Source organism: Danio rerio, chromosome 25, assembly GCF_049306965.1.
Source record: "Danio rerio strain Tuebingen ecotype United States chromosome 25, GRCz12tu, whole genome shotgun sequence".
NCBI lineage: Eukaryota > Metazoa > Chordata > Actinopteri > Cypriniformes > Danionidae > Danio > Danio rerio.
Window position 1 is genome coordinate 4,182,501 of NC_133200.1, and position 17,542 is coordinate 4,200,042.

General features: G+C 34.2%; 1 protein-coding gene across 50 annotated transcripts in view; it reads right to left on the minus strand.

The window, feature by feature from the left end:
* si:ch211-272n13.3 overlaps window positions 1–17,542 on the minus strand; it is a 76,287-nt gene that overhangs the window by 7,293 nt on the left and 51,452 nt on the right. For 27 of the 50 annotated variants that reach the window (XR_012400041.1, XR_012400047.1, XR_012400040.1 and 24 more), the window contains 12 exons: window positions 15,527–15,913; window positions 14,194–14,775; window positions 12,716–12,868; window positions 12,106–12,281; window positions 10,745–10,838; window positions 10,509–10,535; window positions 8,451–8,528; window positions 7,569–7,703; window positions 6,494–6,606; window positions 4,452–4,593; window positions 3,651–3,926; window positions 2,050–2,285 (listed from right to left, as the gene is read on the minus strand). Coding sequence is in view for 36 of the 50 variants with exons in the window: in XM_073942465.1 (XP_073798566.1) it covers window positions 2,050–2,285; window positions 3,651–3,926; window positions 4,452–4,593; window positions 6,494–6,606; window positions 7,569–7,703; window positions 8,451–8,528; window positions 10,509–10,535; window positions 10,745–10,838; window positions 12,106–12,281; window positions 12,716–12,868; window positions 14,194–14,775; window positions 15,527–15,913 (2,399 nt within the window). In the remaining 14 variants the exon portion in view is untranslated. The remainder of the gene's footprint in view (window positions 1–2,049; window positions 2,286–3,650; window positions 3,927–4,451; window positions 4,594–6,493; window positions 6,607–7,568; window positions 7,704–8,450; window positions 8,529–10,508; window positions 10,536–10,744; window positions 10,839–12,105; window positions 12,282–12,715; window positions 12,869–14,193; window positions 14,776–15,526; window positions 15,914–17,542) is intronic. The other 23 variants (XR_012400050.1, XR_012400048.1, XR_012400044.1 and 20 more) reach the window with 1 other exon arrangement.

The following is a 17,542-nucleotide window of genomic DNA, read 5'->3' on the forward strand; positions in this document are numbered from 1 at the left end:
AGCCCTGCCCATCACGCGAATCCACGTCTGTTCTGAAGTGAATGTGACAAGCGAATGAAGCGGGGTTTGACGCGCGAATGAAGCGAGTAAACTCAAATGTTCATGCGGCTATTTACGCGCGAATAGTGCCACTTATCCGCACGTTCCGCGTCTGGTGTGAACACAGCATTAACGCAAGACTCTTATCGCACGATAAAAAACAATATCACTGTTAATCTATTCTCAAAGTCGGGTTGGGAGCTGGGTCTATTCTACGCAAGCTATGATGACTTTCACCTTGATATTTTAGCCTTGTTGCACTGTAGGGGGCGAGAACGAGTCTTCGAACATGCATGTATTCCTACTGTGAAATTACCTCATCAAACATGACGTGCTAACATGGATGCAGTTCACTTGAGTGAATCTGATTGATGTTAGCTCCACATCTAACTATCAGGCACTTGTAGAGTTTATGCATTCGAGTAAAACATGTACAAATAAGATGGAGCGGGTGCTTTTTTAAAATGAATGACGGCGAATGAAAGTCAAAGAGCCGTCTGGCAAAAAATAGTGCCCTTCTAAATCAAATCAGCAGGATGCCCTTCTGGATCTTTCACTTACTTCGAAGACGCTACTGACTACGCTCACATGGACATCTGTAGTCTAGTAATTTGCCTTAATAGACAATAGTATAATTAAAGGTGTTTACGTGAAGTGCTTTCATGTAAGAGTTTCCTATAATTTTGGGTGACTTTAACTGCAGTTCGGCAGTTTCACTTTCACTCATGAACATTTCATTCATGCCCCCGTGACAAACTGGGGTATTAGACGCAGATAAGGAGTAAGGACTGCTGAGAGTGTTATGGAATTTAATAACGCACACCGAATGGAAAGAAAAAAAACGCACCATGTGTTTGGTAATGGTTTACTCGAGGTGTTTACTTTAATAACTCCACTAATATCTCCATACTCCACATGTCTTCATTCCATTTCTGTTTAGTTCAGTAATGACTTTAGCCAGATTAAGGAGATTAAAATAAATAAATAAATTTAAAAAAATGGCTGTTTGGAGCTAATGTAGGCCTACAGTTCAAAACTCATGTTTAACTGAGTAACCACAAGCACATCTTATTGAACATCATTTATTTTCATTACCAATTCTCATAGTAGAACAGTTTCTTAAGCAGTTTGTGATGCATTTTGGAAACAGGAGATGAGCCCCTGATCTAATGCGCCACCTGGCTTGAGAAACCAGTTCTCAAAGACTTACTTTTAATGTACATAAAATAGGTGCATACATGTGCATAAAAATAGGTGGATAGAAAACATAGCTACTGTTTGCATGTGCATTTTTATTTTTATTTAACAAACTTTTGTTTTTTTTATTAAATTTTTTTTTGCTATTACATTTTTAAAAAAAATTAAATGTATGTATAGTTTAATAAAAATATTATTCAGTTTTTATTTGCATTTACTATTTTTAGTTTGACTTTTACCAATATATATTTACATTTTGCAAAGTTTATTTAATATTATTTTACTCTGTACAATCGAAATTTATTGCAAATCCCTCAATAAGATTTTTAAATAAGAGTTTTTATTTTATAATTAGTATTTATTTATTTAATTATTTCTTTTAGCTTTACTTGGGACATTTATGACGATTTTATTTTTGTCACATATTATAAGAATATTCATAATATAATATAAACTATATAATGATAAAATACTTAATGTAAAATTAAATATTACAAATAATATATTATATTATACAACTAAAATATTTATAAGATTTCCTTAATTTCTAATTTTTTTTTAATGATTTTCAGCCATTCTTAATAAATGTATCATATCTTATTGTGCCTCCCTGCTAGTTTTGAAACAACGAATACCCTTAAATGTGCGTTTTTTTATTCAATGCTTGATGTGATCTTTATATCAGTTTTATATTTTCTAAACGCAAATTTATTCACACTAGCTTATAGATATCCTTAAAACTAACAATCTAAAAACTTGATTTGAATTTTACATGAGCTTTAAAAAGATTAGAAGAGATGCTGAGATGCTCACCTGTCCAGTTTTGCAGCCAGACTCTTGCGCAGGCGCAGTTCTTCGCCGTACAGCTGTTTGTAGCGCTGTAGCTCTGATTGGCTGGAGTCTCTCTGGATCTGACTGTCCTGCTGCACACTGCGTGATCGACTTAGTTCCGCCTCCAGGTCTCTAATTCGCTGCTCCAGGTGAGCTCTCTGACTAGACTCATTGGCTGCTTTCATCTGCTCCAGAGCCTCCTGGGATGCCGCCTGAGTCTGAAACCACAGCATGTACAAAAACACAAGGATCAGATTTATACATGAACATTTTAGATTTCAAAATATGTAGCATAAATAAAATAATTTTTTAACTGAGTGTCTATAACGTTTTCATTTTAATTATTAAAATTAAATAATTAGCTAAATAGCATAATGAAATAACAACAATAATAAAACAGTAAATAAAATCACTATAATTATCCTACTTGAATTATGTAATACATTTTAAAAACCAACATTTTGTCTTTATTTTGGCAATAACTGACAGACATATTAAAATTAATTAATTTATTAAAAACAAAATAAAATAAATGTGAAATTCTGTATGCATCTAAAAAATAACGAGTTTTTTTTTAAAATAAAAACAACATGTTGTTTTTATAATATTTTATAAATAATTTGGACATTTATAGAGCTAAATATTACAGCCATTAAGTAAAGTTTATTAAAAATGTTTTTATATATTCACTCCAGACACTTAAAATGACAAATATATCTAAAGATTTAAAAAATACATTGTGTAAATTGACATTTACTTTAATACAATAACATACTTTAGAGATGTGTTATTAAAAACCTATTCATAAATAAAAATAAAAATGCAGTTCATTTGAAAAAGAAAATTTAAGAAAATGTACTCATATTCTTTGTTTAATAATTCAGAAGAAACAAGATAAGTTACAAAACATTGTAAAACAAAATTATAGTACAATAAAATAAAACTAAACAAAGAAAAATAAAAAAATAAATAAATAAAATAAGTAAATAAAATTAAGTAAAACAAATGAAAAAAACAAAAAAACAAATACAAATACAAAATAAAAAAGTAAAATAAATTTTTTTTAAATAAAATAGAAAGTAAAACAAAACTAAAAATAAAACTAAATATAAAATAAATAATATAGAACAAAAAATAAAATAAAAAATGAAAACAAAGTAAAATAAAATAAAAAAGTGCAACAAAATATAAACAAATAAATTAATAAAATAAACATAAATAAATAAAACAAAGTAAAATTAAAAAATTAAGTAAAAAAATATTAAAAAATTATAAAAAAGAAAAAAGAAAACAAAGTAAAAGGAAAAAAAAGAATAAAAAGAAAAGAAAACAAAGTAAAATATTTTTTTTTAAATAAAATAAAACAGTACTATAAACAATAAAAAACAAAGTAAAATAATTAAAATAAAAACAAAACACAGTAAAACAAAATTAAATAAAATGAAACAAAAAGTAAAATAAAAAAATAAAACGAAGTATAGTAAAATAAAACAAAGCAAAGTATGTAATGATTATTCACTCAGGCCGTTGCACGGCAATAATACGGCCCTCTTCAGCGCAGATGCACAGTCTTATTTGTGTACCTGCAGGAACAGGTTGACCTCCTCCAGCTTGTGTCGGATCTCCTGTCGGGCTCTCTCCTCGGTGTCCCTGCGGTACTGCTCAGCCTGACTCTGATCCATGACTCCGGCCTCCAGCTGCCGGCGCAGAGACAACAGCTCGTCCTCCAGCTGCCTGCGCTCCGTCTGCTCCTGACTGCGGCTGCGGCTCTTCAGCTTCTCCTTCAGCTGCCGGTTCACCTCCTCCAGCCGAGAGCAGCGCGACGCCTCTCGCTCCAGCTGACCCTGCAGATCATCCACCTGACGGAGTCACACAGCAGCAAAACACACATTTGAGTGAGTTATGACACAAAACAAGTCTGTTAAACTGTAAATAATAAGTCAAGTCTTGTTGTTTTTTTAAAGTCTGCATGAACTGGAAACTGCGACCATTTTTTTACATTTCGTTTTGTGATATAGTCCCTAGAAAAACAGAATATTTAATAGACAGTAGAAAACAGTGGGCAGCGGTGACTGTCGCTTTAAAATCAAATAAGACTGAGTTCTTTTCAAAAGAGGGCGGAGCTACAAACACCTATGAGTCAGCATAGTGGCAGATTCAAAAACATGCTATGTCCTATGCTAATGAGGGAGAGATGATCACTAGTGGGCGGGGCTTTCCCCCTCTAATGACACGTACAAATGGAGAATGTCAATCAAAGTGAACACACAAAGAAAGCCAAAACTAGAGTAGTCTAGTATCTTTATGTGTGTGTGTGTGTTATCTTCTAGCACTGTTTGAATGGCCACAGGTTGTAAATGTCTAAAGCTAAGCTGAGTTTGTACCCTGCTCTTCATTCTGCTGACGGAGCTCTCGGCCTCCAGACGATGGCTCACATCTGCTCTGAAGCTGCCCTGAGGAGAGTCCAGAGCTCCACCGCCCCCATCACGCAACTGCTTCTTAGCGGTCTTCAGCAGGGTCTTCAACCTGACACACACACACAAACACACACACACACACACACACACACACACACACACACACACACACACACACACACATACACACACACACACACATACACACACACACACACACACACACACACACACACACACACACACACACACACATATATACAAACAAACAAATACACACACACAACATGATTATGGAGGCATTCAGCAGTGTTATTGATGGAAACTATTTGAAAATAAAAAACAAATAAATAAAAACATACATTAATTTGATAAAAAGCAAAAAGAATTTACAAAAAAAAAATACATGTTGGTTTCGCAACTTAAAATAAAACTGAAAGAAAATTAATTAATTAATTAGTTCAAATGTGAAAAATAGAAGCTGTTTCTAAAATATACATTTTAGGTGCTGGTTAGAACATATTATGGAAAATATTCCTTCTATCTCGTTGCTTTTATTTAGAAGATGATTTAAATTAGCCTTTAAGCTCCGTTGTCAGGCACACTTCTGTTGATGTCGTCAATCTGGCAACCTATGCTTGCGTGCGTTTTGATCCGGGAGTGCAATAGCTAGTTCACCCACTGGGTGTCCAAGTTACATATTGCACCTTTAAACAGGATAATTTAAGTGCCATTTAAAATAAAACTTATTTAACTTTAACTTATTTTTGATTCAAATTGAAGACATATTTCTGATCAAACAAAAACTTTAAGTTTATTTACAACTAAAACTGAAAAAAAATCTAATTAAAATGTTGAAGAAATATTGCATTTCCTAAATATGTTGTATATTCTAATAATCATCAGTAAAAATTAAAATAACCCTATTAAATACACTTTATAGCAAATATATAATCACAATAAATACTAGTACAATAATGTTATGTAAATCAATACCATTTATATTCAATCCCCAAATCAATCAAGACATCAATCTCTCAAATTTGATTAACTCATCTCCAAAATTACAGAGATTTTTCCATTAATAAGTTATTCATGAACAAAATATAGTATATTTAGTATATTTATATTCATAAGTATACTTATGGTATATAGTTGAAGTCAGAATTATTTGTCCCCCTTTGAATTTCTTTTTCTTTATTAAATATTTTCATTAAATAAATGATGTTTAACAGAGTAAAGAAATGTTCACAGTATGTCTGATAATATTTTTTCTTCTGGAGAAAGTCTTATTTGTTTTATTTTGGCTAGAAAAAATCAGTTTTTAATTTTTTAAACACCATTTTAAGGACAATATTATTAGCCCCTTTTAGCTATATTTTTTGGATAGTCTACAGAACAAACCATCACTATACAATAACTTGCCTAATTACCCTAACCTGCCTAGTTAACCTAATTAACCTAGTTTAGCCTTTAAATGACTTTAAGTCTAAATGAATTTAGACTTTAAGCTGTATAGAAGTGTCTTGAATAATATCTAGTCAAATATTATTTACTGTCATCATGGCAAAGATAAAATAAATCAGTTATTAGAGATGAGTTATTAAAACTATTATGATTAGAAATGTGTTAAAGAAATCTCTCCGTTAAACAGAAATTGGGGAAAAAAATAAACAGGGGGGCTAATAATTCATACTTCAACTGTATATAAAGTATATTTATTTTCAATTATTTGTCCTGCCAAATATCCGACTTCTCTCAGAAATGCATCATCATTAAAATCTAGCATTCATAGTTTAATCTCAACATTTGGCTATATATAATTCTACAGCACTATAGCAGCAAAACAGCGAGTCCTCACAGAATTAAATGTGCGTCAGATTGTTTGCCCAAGCATCTAGAAAGCCATGTGTCTCACAGATCTGCAAGCAGGAGGATCCGCACAGCCTCAAACACATCTACAGGTGCAGAGACAGCCGCAGCGCTCGGGTCGAAGGTTAAAGAGTCACCTGTACATTTCTTTCTGGAGGTCTGTGTTTCTCTGCATCTCCTGCTCCAGACGAGTGTCCACAGACTTCTTCTGCTCCGACAGCTTCTTGGCCTTTTTCTTCTCGAGCTCCATCTGAGAGAGAGTAAAATAATGCAGTTTTAGCTTTCGTGTCTTCTTGTGTGAAATGAACAGTGTTGGGGAAAAACTATATATATATATATATATATATATATATATATATATATATATATATATATATATTATAACTATAAATATATAATATTAGTCACACTTTATATAATAAACAGTAATATTTTTAAGTAGATAAATGTGTTACTTGGTCCCTTTTTAAAGGGGGCCTATCATGCCCCCTTTTACAAGATGTAAAACAACCTTTTGAGTATGTATGTGAAGATTCAACTTGATATACCACACAAATACACTCTCTGAAACTGCCTTTAAGGCTTTGATCAGAATTGTGGCATTTTGGTGACTGTCGCTTTAAATCCCCAGCAGATTTAAAACTCTAACGGTTGACGGCTGCTTCTCACTCAAGGCTGTTTATGCTAATGAGGGAGAGATGGTCACTAGTGGGTGGGGCTTTCTCCCTCTGATGACACGTACAAACGGAGAATCAAGTCTGATGTTAAACAATAGAATTAATACATTTTTACCATTAGAGGCAGGTTATATTCACACATTGCTGAACATAAAATTGATTTTTGTATAATAGCTCCCATTTAAGGAATGTAATGTGAAAGTATGGGTTGTTATTTTTCCATTTAAATATACATTTTTAATGAGTAAGATAAGAATACCCTATTAATTTGGTACTTTTCTTACCCAACACTGAAGAGACCTAATACTTTACATAAAATACTTTTTTAAATGTTTTTAAATTTAAAAAATACAGTAAAAATTGCTAAATATTTTTTTTAATTTAAAATAACTCTTTTCCAATTGACCATGTTTTAGAATGTAATTAATTATTGCGATGCAAAGTTGAATTTTTAGCATGATTTCTCCATTTTTTAGTGTCACATGATTCGAATTATTCCAGCTGCCGTTTAAGGGTTGTTGCGCGTTTCTGGCACCTGATTGGTCAGTTCTCCTTTCTCTTTCTCCAGCTCAGAGAGGCGGAGTCCCAGTCTAGAGCGACTCTTTAGCTCCTCCTCCCACAGCGCCTGTGAGTCCTGGGCATTATGGGATAGCATACTCTGCTTCTGCACCTGAAACAAACCAACAACACTGTTTATATCCTATGTCTTCAGAATACCAGCACATGAGCATGATCAAGATGTAAAACGCTAATTTTATACAGTTCAATAAAAAATAAGTAAATGTTAGCGATTCCTTTCTAATAGTAGTGTTTCCTTCCTGAACGAATCTGCTTTTGAACAAATCATTTGAGTCAATGAATCAGTGGTATAGTCATAAAACTTTTAATCAATGATTCAGTGAATCACACATTAAGACTGGAAATTGTCGCCACCTACTGGCTATTTAGTTTTAAATGAAACCCTTGTGTGCTGTTGGGGATGTTTTTGCGTATTAATTTGGCCAACAACTTTCAGCAAATGAAATGATTTTCAGTGACAAAATTTATTTTTAAAACCATTTTGGGAAATTGCTTTCAAAAATTTAACAATACACTCTGGGCAAATTGACAACTCTTTCGTTATGTTGGTGGCTGTTTTTACCCTATTGACTTCCATTGTAATCACATTTTTTGATTGCAAAGCCATGACAATGAGGCAAACACAGCCATGAACATAACGAAAGGGTAGTCAATTTGAACAATACACGAGGGTTAATAATGGATGATGCACCTAAAACATACTTTACAGCAAAACATTGTTTAATTATGATCAACCAACAAACCCAAATCCCCCAAATAATAAAATATGAACTAAAATGAATGTGAAAGCCGAAAATATGAAAATCTTTTGGAGCTCAATGGGATGCATGTTTTGTACCTCTCGGTTGAGCTGCTCTTCTAGCGTCATCTTACTGCTCTGCAGGTTTGTGACCAGATCTTCCAAACGATTCCTGACCTAAAAAACATCCAGAGCAAGTCAGTAAGCAACAGGTCCTTGCATCATTCCGATCTAAATCTACTTTAAACACTTCAGATCCCAGAAACCAGAGAAATAGTTTTACAATCGAACACCAGCACAACAGAGAAAACACCCGATTACTAACCCAACTAGAGAACAGCATTAGGGATGCACCAATAAGGAATTTTAGTATACCGATATACTGATAGCCGATATATTTGCCAATTAATATTACAGATATTTTATACATTTAATATTTACATATATACAGTTGAAGTCAGAATTATTAGCCCCCACTGAATTATTAGCCACCGTTTATTTTTTTCCCCAATTTCTGTTTAACAGAGAGAAGATTTGTTTAACACATTTCTAATCATAATAGTTTTAAAAACTCATCTCTAATAACTTCTATCTTTAGAACTATACTATCTTTGCCATGATGACAGTAAATAATATTTGACTAGATATTTTCAAGACACTTCTGTACAGCTTAATGTGACATTTAAAGGCTTAATTAGGTTAACTAGGCAGGTTTGGGTAATTAGGCTAGTTATTGTATAACAATGGTTTATTCTGAAGAAGCTACTATCGTTAAAATATAGCTTAAAGGGGCTAATAATTTTGACTTTAAAATGGTTTTAATTTTTTAAAAATGCTTTCATTCTAACCAAAATAAAACAAATAAGACTTTCTCTATTTGAAAAAATATTATCAGACATACTGTGAAAATTTCCTTGCTCTGTTAAACATCATTTGGGAAATATTTAAAAAAAGAAAAAAAAAAATGAAAGGGAGGCTTATAATTCTGACTTCAAACTGTATATATATATATATATATATATATATATATATATATATATATATATATATATATATATATATATATATATATATATATATATAGTTTATTTTCTGCATGATTGGAAAACCAATATATACAGTGAATAACAGATTTATATATTTACAGATAAATATAAAAAAACATAATATATTTTTAAATATATATTAAATAAATATTAACTGAAAGATATTTATTTAATATTTATAAATATTTTTTTTCTCTGTATGTTTGGAAAAACAAAAAGGCAAACATATACAGTGAATAAATTATCAATATATTTGCAAATAAATATTGAAAAAAAACTACAATATATTTAATAAAAATATGTAATATATTCATTTAATATATATTGAATAAATATGAATAAAATAAACATTTATTTAATATTTATTTATTATTTTTTTATTATTTAATATTTATTTATAAAATTATTTATTATTTTTTTCTGCATGATTGAAAAAATAGATATATTTGCAGATAAAAATGTGCTATATGTTTATTAAAAATATACTATATATTAATTTAATATATATTAAATAAATATTAATAAAATAAATATTTATTTAATATTTCTAAATGTAAATTGTTTTTCTACATGATTGCAAAAACAAAAAGCAAAGACTATTAAATCAAGTATTATTTTCTCTGGCAACTTTTATGTAAATAAAATATACTGCTTGACTATTTTAATAATAATAATAATAATAATAATAATAATAATTATTATTATTATTATTATTATTATTATAATTATTATTATTATAAAGCGACTAATTCACTAAACATTAACCAAAACCAAAATATCAGTGAAATAATAAAACTGTGTCAGACAGTGAAAATAATACGTAAAAGAATCTGCTAATTTAGTTATTGGACTGATAACAACAGCAACAATAATAATAAAAATAATTAATTAAAAAAATTAAAATAAACCAATCACATTTATATCAATATGTTGTAAATAAATAACAGTTATCGGCTGATATTGATACATTGTGCATCCCTAAACAGCAATAAAGAGTTATTTGTTTATTTCGAGTGTAAGATTTGAAGTCGAGAAGAGCTGTAAATCAGTAAAGAAAGATCACCCAATTAAGAAAACTGCTAGAAATCACAGACTGATGTTAGATACCAACCCCGTCTCCAGCTGCTGAGCCTGAGAGCTGTGGAAAGAGCGACTACAGCATGAGTTTACATTCTGCTCTCCGACTGACTCTTTCTGCACTGCTGTATTTACTGAATACTGGGAAGATCGGGGGATGTAAGTGGTAAAAAACGCAGCTCTGTCTGGATTAATGTGTAAATGTTGCATTATCGGTTGAGTCGGGACGCTTCAGAAGTGTTAAAAGAGTGATGTTTTAAAAGGACTCACCGCTGCTCCCTCTGTTACGCCCTTCTGGAGTGTCTCGATGCGGTTGGTCTGCTGTTTGGCTGTAGCCTCTAGTCTGGCGTTCTCAATCTCTAACCTGATGGCGTATCGATGAGTTGATCGATGAAAAACACAAGTACAGAGAATTTAATTTGCAGCAATAACTGCACAATACACATATGCAGTTAGCAACATTTTTATGACACTGAAATCTTATTATGTTTTTCAATGTAAATTAACATATTAGAGATAAAAATCTTTGCCCGAACCCAACAGAACCTGACGGGACCGGGCTTAATTTCTATCATTTTAGACAGGGTCGGGCCTGGTTTGGTTTAGTCTACGGTATAGTTCGAACACTGGCTTTATGTATGTACCTAGGCCTATTTAGAGTGCTGAGATGTTACAACGTGGCAGAGGACTTATTTTATTTCTTTGTTCTAACTTCTTAGTGGCCTATACGTTTGTTATGAATAAATTATGTTAAATCACGTATAATCGACTCATTTTTGAACAAAGGCAAGAGAGCTGTGTACATGCTGTAAACGGGTTCGGGCTTTTATAAAGCTGTCAATCAAAATGTACATGTTGTGCTTGGGCCCTATCGGGCCTAACTTTTATGGCCCGATTACAGCTCTATAACATATTATTGTAGATTTTTTTTATTTTTGTAAATTACATGTATACAGGAGTAAATATATAAACAATTTAATATTTTATTTAATTACTACATTTGCAAATATAATGCATATAATAATTATATTTATTTTAATGCAATACTCATAAACAAAACCTTAATATTGTATAATAAATGACCACTAAAAAAATTTAAATTGAAATAAAAAAATATTTACTATTCGTATACAAAATGAGCAAAATAAATAAATCAAATATCTACAAACGAATATAAACATATTTACATTTACATTCATATTTAATTTGATAATTTGCTAAATTATTTTACTGAAAAACATACAGATTATTATGAATACATTTTTATAATTTTCCAAAACCAAATATTATGAAATAAATTACATTACTGAATTATTTACATATGACTACAAATATATTAATTTTATTAATATCATTTAACTTTTTTTTTTTACTATTTAATATTTTTAAATATTTAAATATAGTATGCAAATAAATATTTTACTGAAATAAGTACAAATAAACATACAAATATTCTGTATCTTAACAGTATACAATCAATTACAAAAAGTGTGTATACCCCCACAACCATATAAACACAACTACGATAAGTTATTAATTCCTTTCATATGCTATATTTATAACAAATATGTGTACACAACAACATTAATGCTTGTAGTTTGACTTGTTGAAGTAAATGAAGCGAACAGTACCTCTGCACGGCCTCCTCCAGCTGTCTGATGGTCTGCTCTTTGCCTGCAGATGCAGAGAGCGCCTCCTCCAGTTTGTGAGCGGTACTGCAGGCCTCTCGCTCTTTATCATCCAGAGAGCTCTTCAGCTGAGCAATGCGTCTCTCAGCCTGCACGTATGTTTCCTCAGACTCCTGCAGCTGCACATCAACACAAACCACCAGAATATATACTGATCTGTGGTAACTCTACTGATAAATGTAATGAATGAACGAATATGCATGCGGTAATTGATTATTGATTATACAGGAGAAGGCCAAATGTGTAATTTTAAGAGAAGTTTCATAAAATAATTTCAAAAGGAGCACGTGAGATGATTGAGGACAGCTGGATTCTCATCCGTAATCAGTAATAATCCAATCAGATCGACCCAAGTACATAATAAATAGACCGATTTTACCCTACTGCCTTATCTTTGTTTTGGAAGAATCCCCTCGTAAAATTTCACAGAAGGCCTCATAGTTTTAATTTCCACCGTTTATTTTTCTTCAGTGTCATCTTGGTCCAGGTTAATACAGCTTGTACAATCTGATTGGACAGTTTTCAGGAAGTGTGTAAGTAGATTAATGCACACCTTGCTCTTCAATCTGTCCATGTCCTTGAGAGTCCGTGTCTTCTCCTCCTCCAGATCATTACGGTAGCGCGTGTTGACCTCCAGAGAAGCTTCACACATCGACAGTTTCTTTAGACAGTCGGCCAGTTCCTGCTGCAGCTGGCGAAGTGAAGCCTACAAACACACACACGCGCACACACACGCACGCACACACACACACACACACACAAAAACTCTTGTCACTCTAATCATCTACGTATTATTTTACATTATTTTATACATGTAATAACACCGGTACATTGGTTTATTTTTATAAAGCATCTGCTATTTTTATTTTTTATGTGCACTTATTTGGTTTGTTTTATTTAGAAATATGCATGATTAAAATATATTATAAAAAAAATAATATTAATTAGATTCAAAGAATTTTCAATTCCTTTTCATTCCATATAATATTAACAGACAAAAACTATTCCGCAATTAATAATTTATGAAATTCACAAATTGAAATATAAAAACATATATATTTATATTAATTTAGTATGAATAATATACAGTGATTACAATGACTAGTATGTGCCACATACCCCAAACATCATGTGTTATATCATGTGTTATCAGTAATTAGATTACTGAACACAATAAATATATTTATAAAATTACAATTTTGAATTTTACAATTTTTAACTCATAAAATTAATTTTCCTACTTCCACTAGGGCATCTATTAACAAAACAAAATGAAAACCGGGAATGAAGTGAAAACCATAATGAAACAAAACCAGAAACTAATACCAGAAACTAAACGAAAACAGGAAATGAAACAAAAACCAGAAACGAACAACAAAAACCAGAAATGAAACGAAAAACAGAAAAGAAATGAAAACCAGAAATGAACAATAACTAGAAACGAAACAAAAACCAGAAACAACAAACAAAATACAAAAATAAAAAAAACAAATGGAATGAAAGTCGAAAACGAAATGAAAACCAGAAACAAAAAACGCAAATGAAACGAAAACCAGAAACGAAACGAAAACTGGAAATGAAACTAAACAAAAACCAGAAACGAACCAAAACGAGAAACGAAATGAAAACAAGAAATGAACGAAAATCGGAAACAAAACGAAAGGAAAACCAGAAACAAAAACAAAATTGGAGCGAAAACCGGTAAAAAGTAAATAAAATAAAACAAAACAATAATACAATAATATAATAAGTGAAAGACAATAAACAAACAAAAATATTGCTGCTATTCATTATTATTAGTAATAATAATAATAATAATTATTATTATTATTATTATTAAGTTGTAAAAGTTTTTTTTTAGATAAATGTGACATTTTATTGACATTTCTATTTTAATAGCTCATTTCTTGTTTTCTGAAAATGCTGTCTATTATTGACCCAAGATGATTTTATTCGCTTACAGTGGACACAGTGAATATATGAATATTTAAAAAATAAAAAAAAATAAATCAATAATCTGCATGTCTGTACCTCTCGGTCCGCCTTCTCCTGCTCTAGTTTGTAGTTCTGCTCTCGGATCTCGCTGTTGCTCTTTGCCAGCTCTCGGCTTCTCTCCTCCACCAGATGAACTCTCTCCTCTCCATCCGCTCGCAACTGGTTGAGCATTTCGGCGAAGTTTTGATGCACGTCGGTGACGGCCTTGTCTTTAGCCGAGCCCTTGTTGAGCGCCTCCTCCAACTGCTGTCGTAGCAGTGCGGCTTCACTTTGAGCCTGAGCTAATCTCTCCTGCATGGCTTCATGTTTAGCGCCGGCGCGACTCGTCTGATCTCGTTCGTTTAACACTGTGGCCTCCAGCTCTTTGAGTTTGGAAAGCGCCTGGTCTTTTTCTCGGGCTAGAGTCTCTAGTAGGACGGCTTTCTCTGCGAGGGTTAGTGCATTACGGTGACACTCGTTTTCGAAGCTGTTTGCTCGCGCCTCAGACTTGCTGAGCTTCTGGGACAGAGATTGGATGGTGTCGCGTTGCGTGCCAGACTCGAAGATGTGCTTTTCCTGCATGCGCTGGTGCTCCTCGCGGTCTCGCTGGAGGGAGCGCTCGGCTTCTGTCCGTGAGGCCTGAGAAGACAAAATAATGACAGTCAAGTGGTTAACAGTTTCTCGTAAGATTTTGCATTATTATGCATTAATCCGCTCTTGGATGTAAATAAGCTTCGACCCTTTTTTAGTGTATAAAATCAACAGAAAGTTTTTAAAGTTAATTTATTTTCTTCCGCTTTTCCGGGGCCAGGATGTGGGGGCAGCAGTCTCAGGAGAGAACCTCAGACTTCACTCCCCCAGACACTTCCTCCAGCTCCTCCGGGGGGGATCCTGAGGTTTTCCCAGGCCAGCTGAGAGACATAGTCCCTCCAGCGCGTCCTGGGTCTTCCCCAAGGCCTCATCCCGGTGGGACATGGCTGGAACACCTCCCTAGGTAGGCGTCTAGGATGCATCCAAAACAGATGCCTGAGCCACCTCAGTTGGCGTATCTCGATGTGGAAAAGCAACGGCTCTTTTCCGAGTTCCTCCGGGGTGATAGAACTCCTTATCCTATCTATAGGGGTGCGCACTGCCACCCTATGAAGGAAACTCAACTCGGCCGCTTGTATCCAAGATCTTGTCCATTCGGTTATGACCCAAAGCTCAAGACCATAAGTGAGGAAAGTATATTAACTGGTAAATCGAGAGCTTTGATTTCGGCTCAGCTCCTTCTTTACCACGATGGACCGGTACATCGACCGCATTACTGCTGCCGCTGCACCAATCCACCTATCTTTCACAGGACTATAATGGTTCCCAAAACTGAACCCACAGTAAACAGGAGTCTGACCTGACATCTCTCTGCCTCCTGTATGGCGGCCTGCAGTCGTGCTCTGCCAGCTTCAGCCTCAGCCTCCAGCTGCTGCCTTGTCTGCCTCTCGTGCTCCAGTTTAGCGCTGAGGACGGAGCATTCGGCCTTCAGTGCGCTCAGCTGTCCGTTATACTGGAAGACAGTCTGGGCCAGGGCCTCCTCGCTGAGCTTCATGTCTCTGCGGGCATCCTCCAGTCTCTCCCGCAGAGCGTCTCTGTCCTCCGCCAGACGAGACTCCTCCTGCCGACTCTGACACTGCGAGCGCTCCAGCTCGGCCCGAGCACCACTCAGCTCATCCTGAAGCGTGCGGTTCTGCAGCATTAGCTCTCGCTCGCGGTCTGATGCCTCGGTTAGCTGGGACATTGCCTGCGTACAACATCAGAAATAAAAATCAGCATAGATTAAAATAAGGAATGACTCCTTTCCAAAGTTCCCATTCTAAGACAAATGTCAAATTCCCAGACTTTTCACTGACCTTCATTGACTTAAAAAGATCAATCCTCCTGTTGAAAGGCACACTCCAACATCAGCTTTATTTTAGAGGTTTAGTAAAGGTGGGTAAATTTGGACGCATAGGAGTTGAACAATGCAATTTACAGAATTCTAAGGGCTGGGACATACTAAAGGCTGATTTAAAGTTTTGTGACGCGTGTACGCGGATAGTCCGGTGCAGCCTTCACACAGTCACATACCCTTCGCCAAGACCCTGACGTGCACCTCTCAAAAATGTAACTGCACGTTGCAACAATACATAGCGCAAGCTTTGTGATTGGGCGGCTTGATAGCATTGACAAGTGTGGGTGGGGCCGATAGCTGCTGGAGAGGAGCAAACCTGTTAACGCAAGTGTTTACCAAGTGTCCAGTCCCATAGAGGAGCTCCAGATGAATACTTTTATTATGTGCTTACTTTATGATTAAAGTTGTTGCATATTTGCTGGGTCCCGTCCCTGAATGAGCGAGATTAAGCTACTTGTACAGGAGGGTAGCATTACAGGTAGAAACTCGTACAGGTAGAAACTAGACACAGAGGAACATAGAAACCTCATTGTCGGCTAGCGTTTCAGATGTGTTATTGCAGAACAATATAAACAGAGTGCAGAAGTATAAATACACGGCTACATGCAAGGCAGGGTTATGGCGATCACTCAATGCAGAAGTATAATTTAGCCTCAAGCTGACGCTAAAGAACTAGTGGTGATAAAAACCAAAAGTCTGGACCAAAAAGCTGTGCATAAACACCAAACGAACAACAGCCAACTGAAACAAGAGTGCATGTTCTGTGCCTGCTTGAAAGGATGTGTATATCTGCACCCGCAGGGGGCAGTAGTCGGTACTCTCATTGAACACAGGAAAACATTTAGCACCATTGTAACAGTTCTTGTTACTCACCTTGGAGGGATTCCCTCTTGCAAATATGTCCTATAATCTAATAATCCACTTTATTGACAAATAATTGAGAAATGTAGTGAAATTACAGCTGACGTCTCTGTGTTCCTTTTTGACTTGGATTGGGTAAATCTTTTAAAGATTTGTTCTCGCACTCTGATTCATTGCTTAATAACCAACCAGAGTGCTCTCTTCAGCGGAACCCTAACCCTATTCTACATGCTAAATCAGGCAAACCAGCAAAAAACACAAACTCGAGAACTTTGAGAATTTGGATGGAAAAATCTGATGAGGTACTTCATAACTCCTAAACTGTCTGCATTGCGTACTGGTGTTGAAAGTTTGGGCTCTTGTTGGAGACAATGTGGAACCTCAATGGCTAACCATTTCCATGTTTTTTGGGCGTGTCCAAAAAAATAAAAACCTTCTGGTGTGAAATAGCGACTAAAGTCAAAAAGATAACCGGAGAAGAATTGGACTACTCATTTATAACATTATACCTTGGGAAAATACCAGAAGTTATTTCAAATATTGACAAGTACCTAATTCAAATTCTTTTGGCAAGTAGCAGAAAAGCCAAACCTTGAAAATGGTTACAGGCTGACCCTC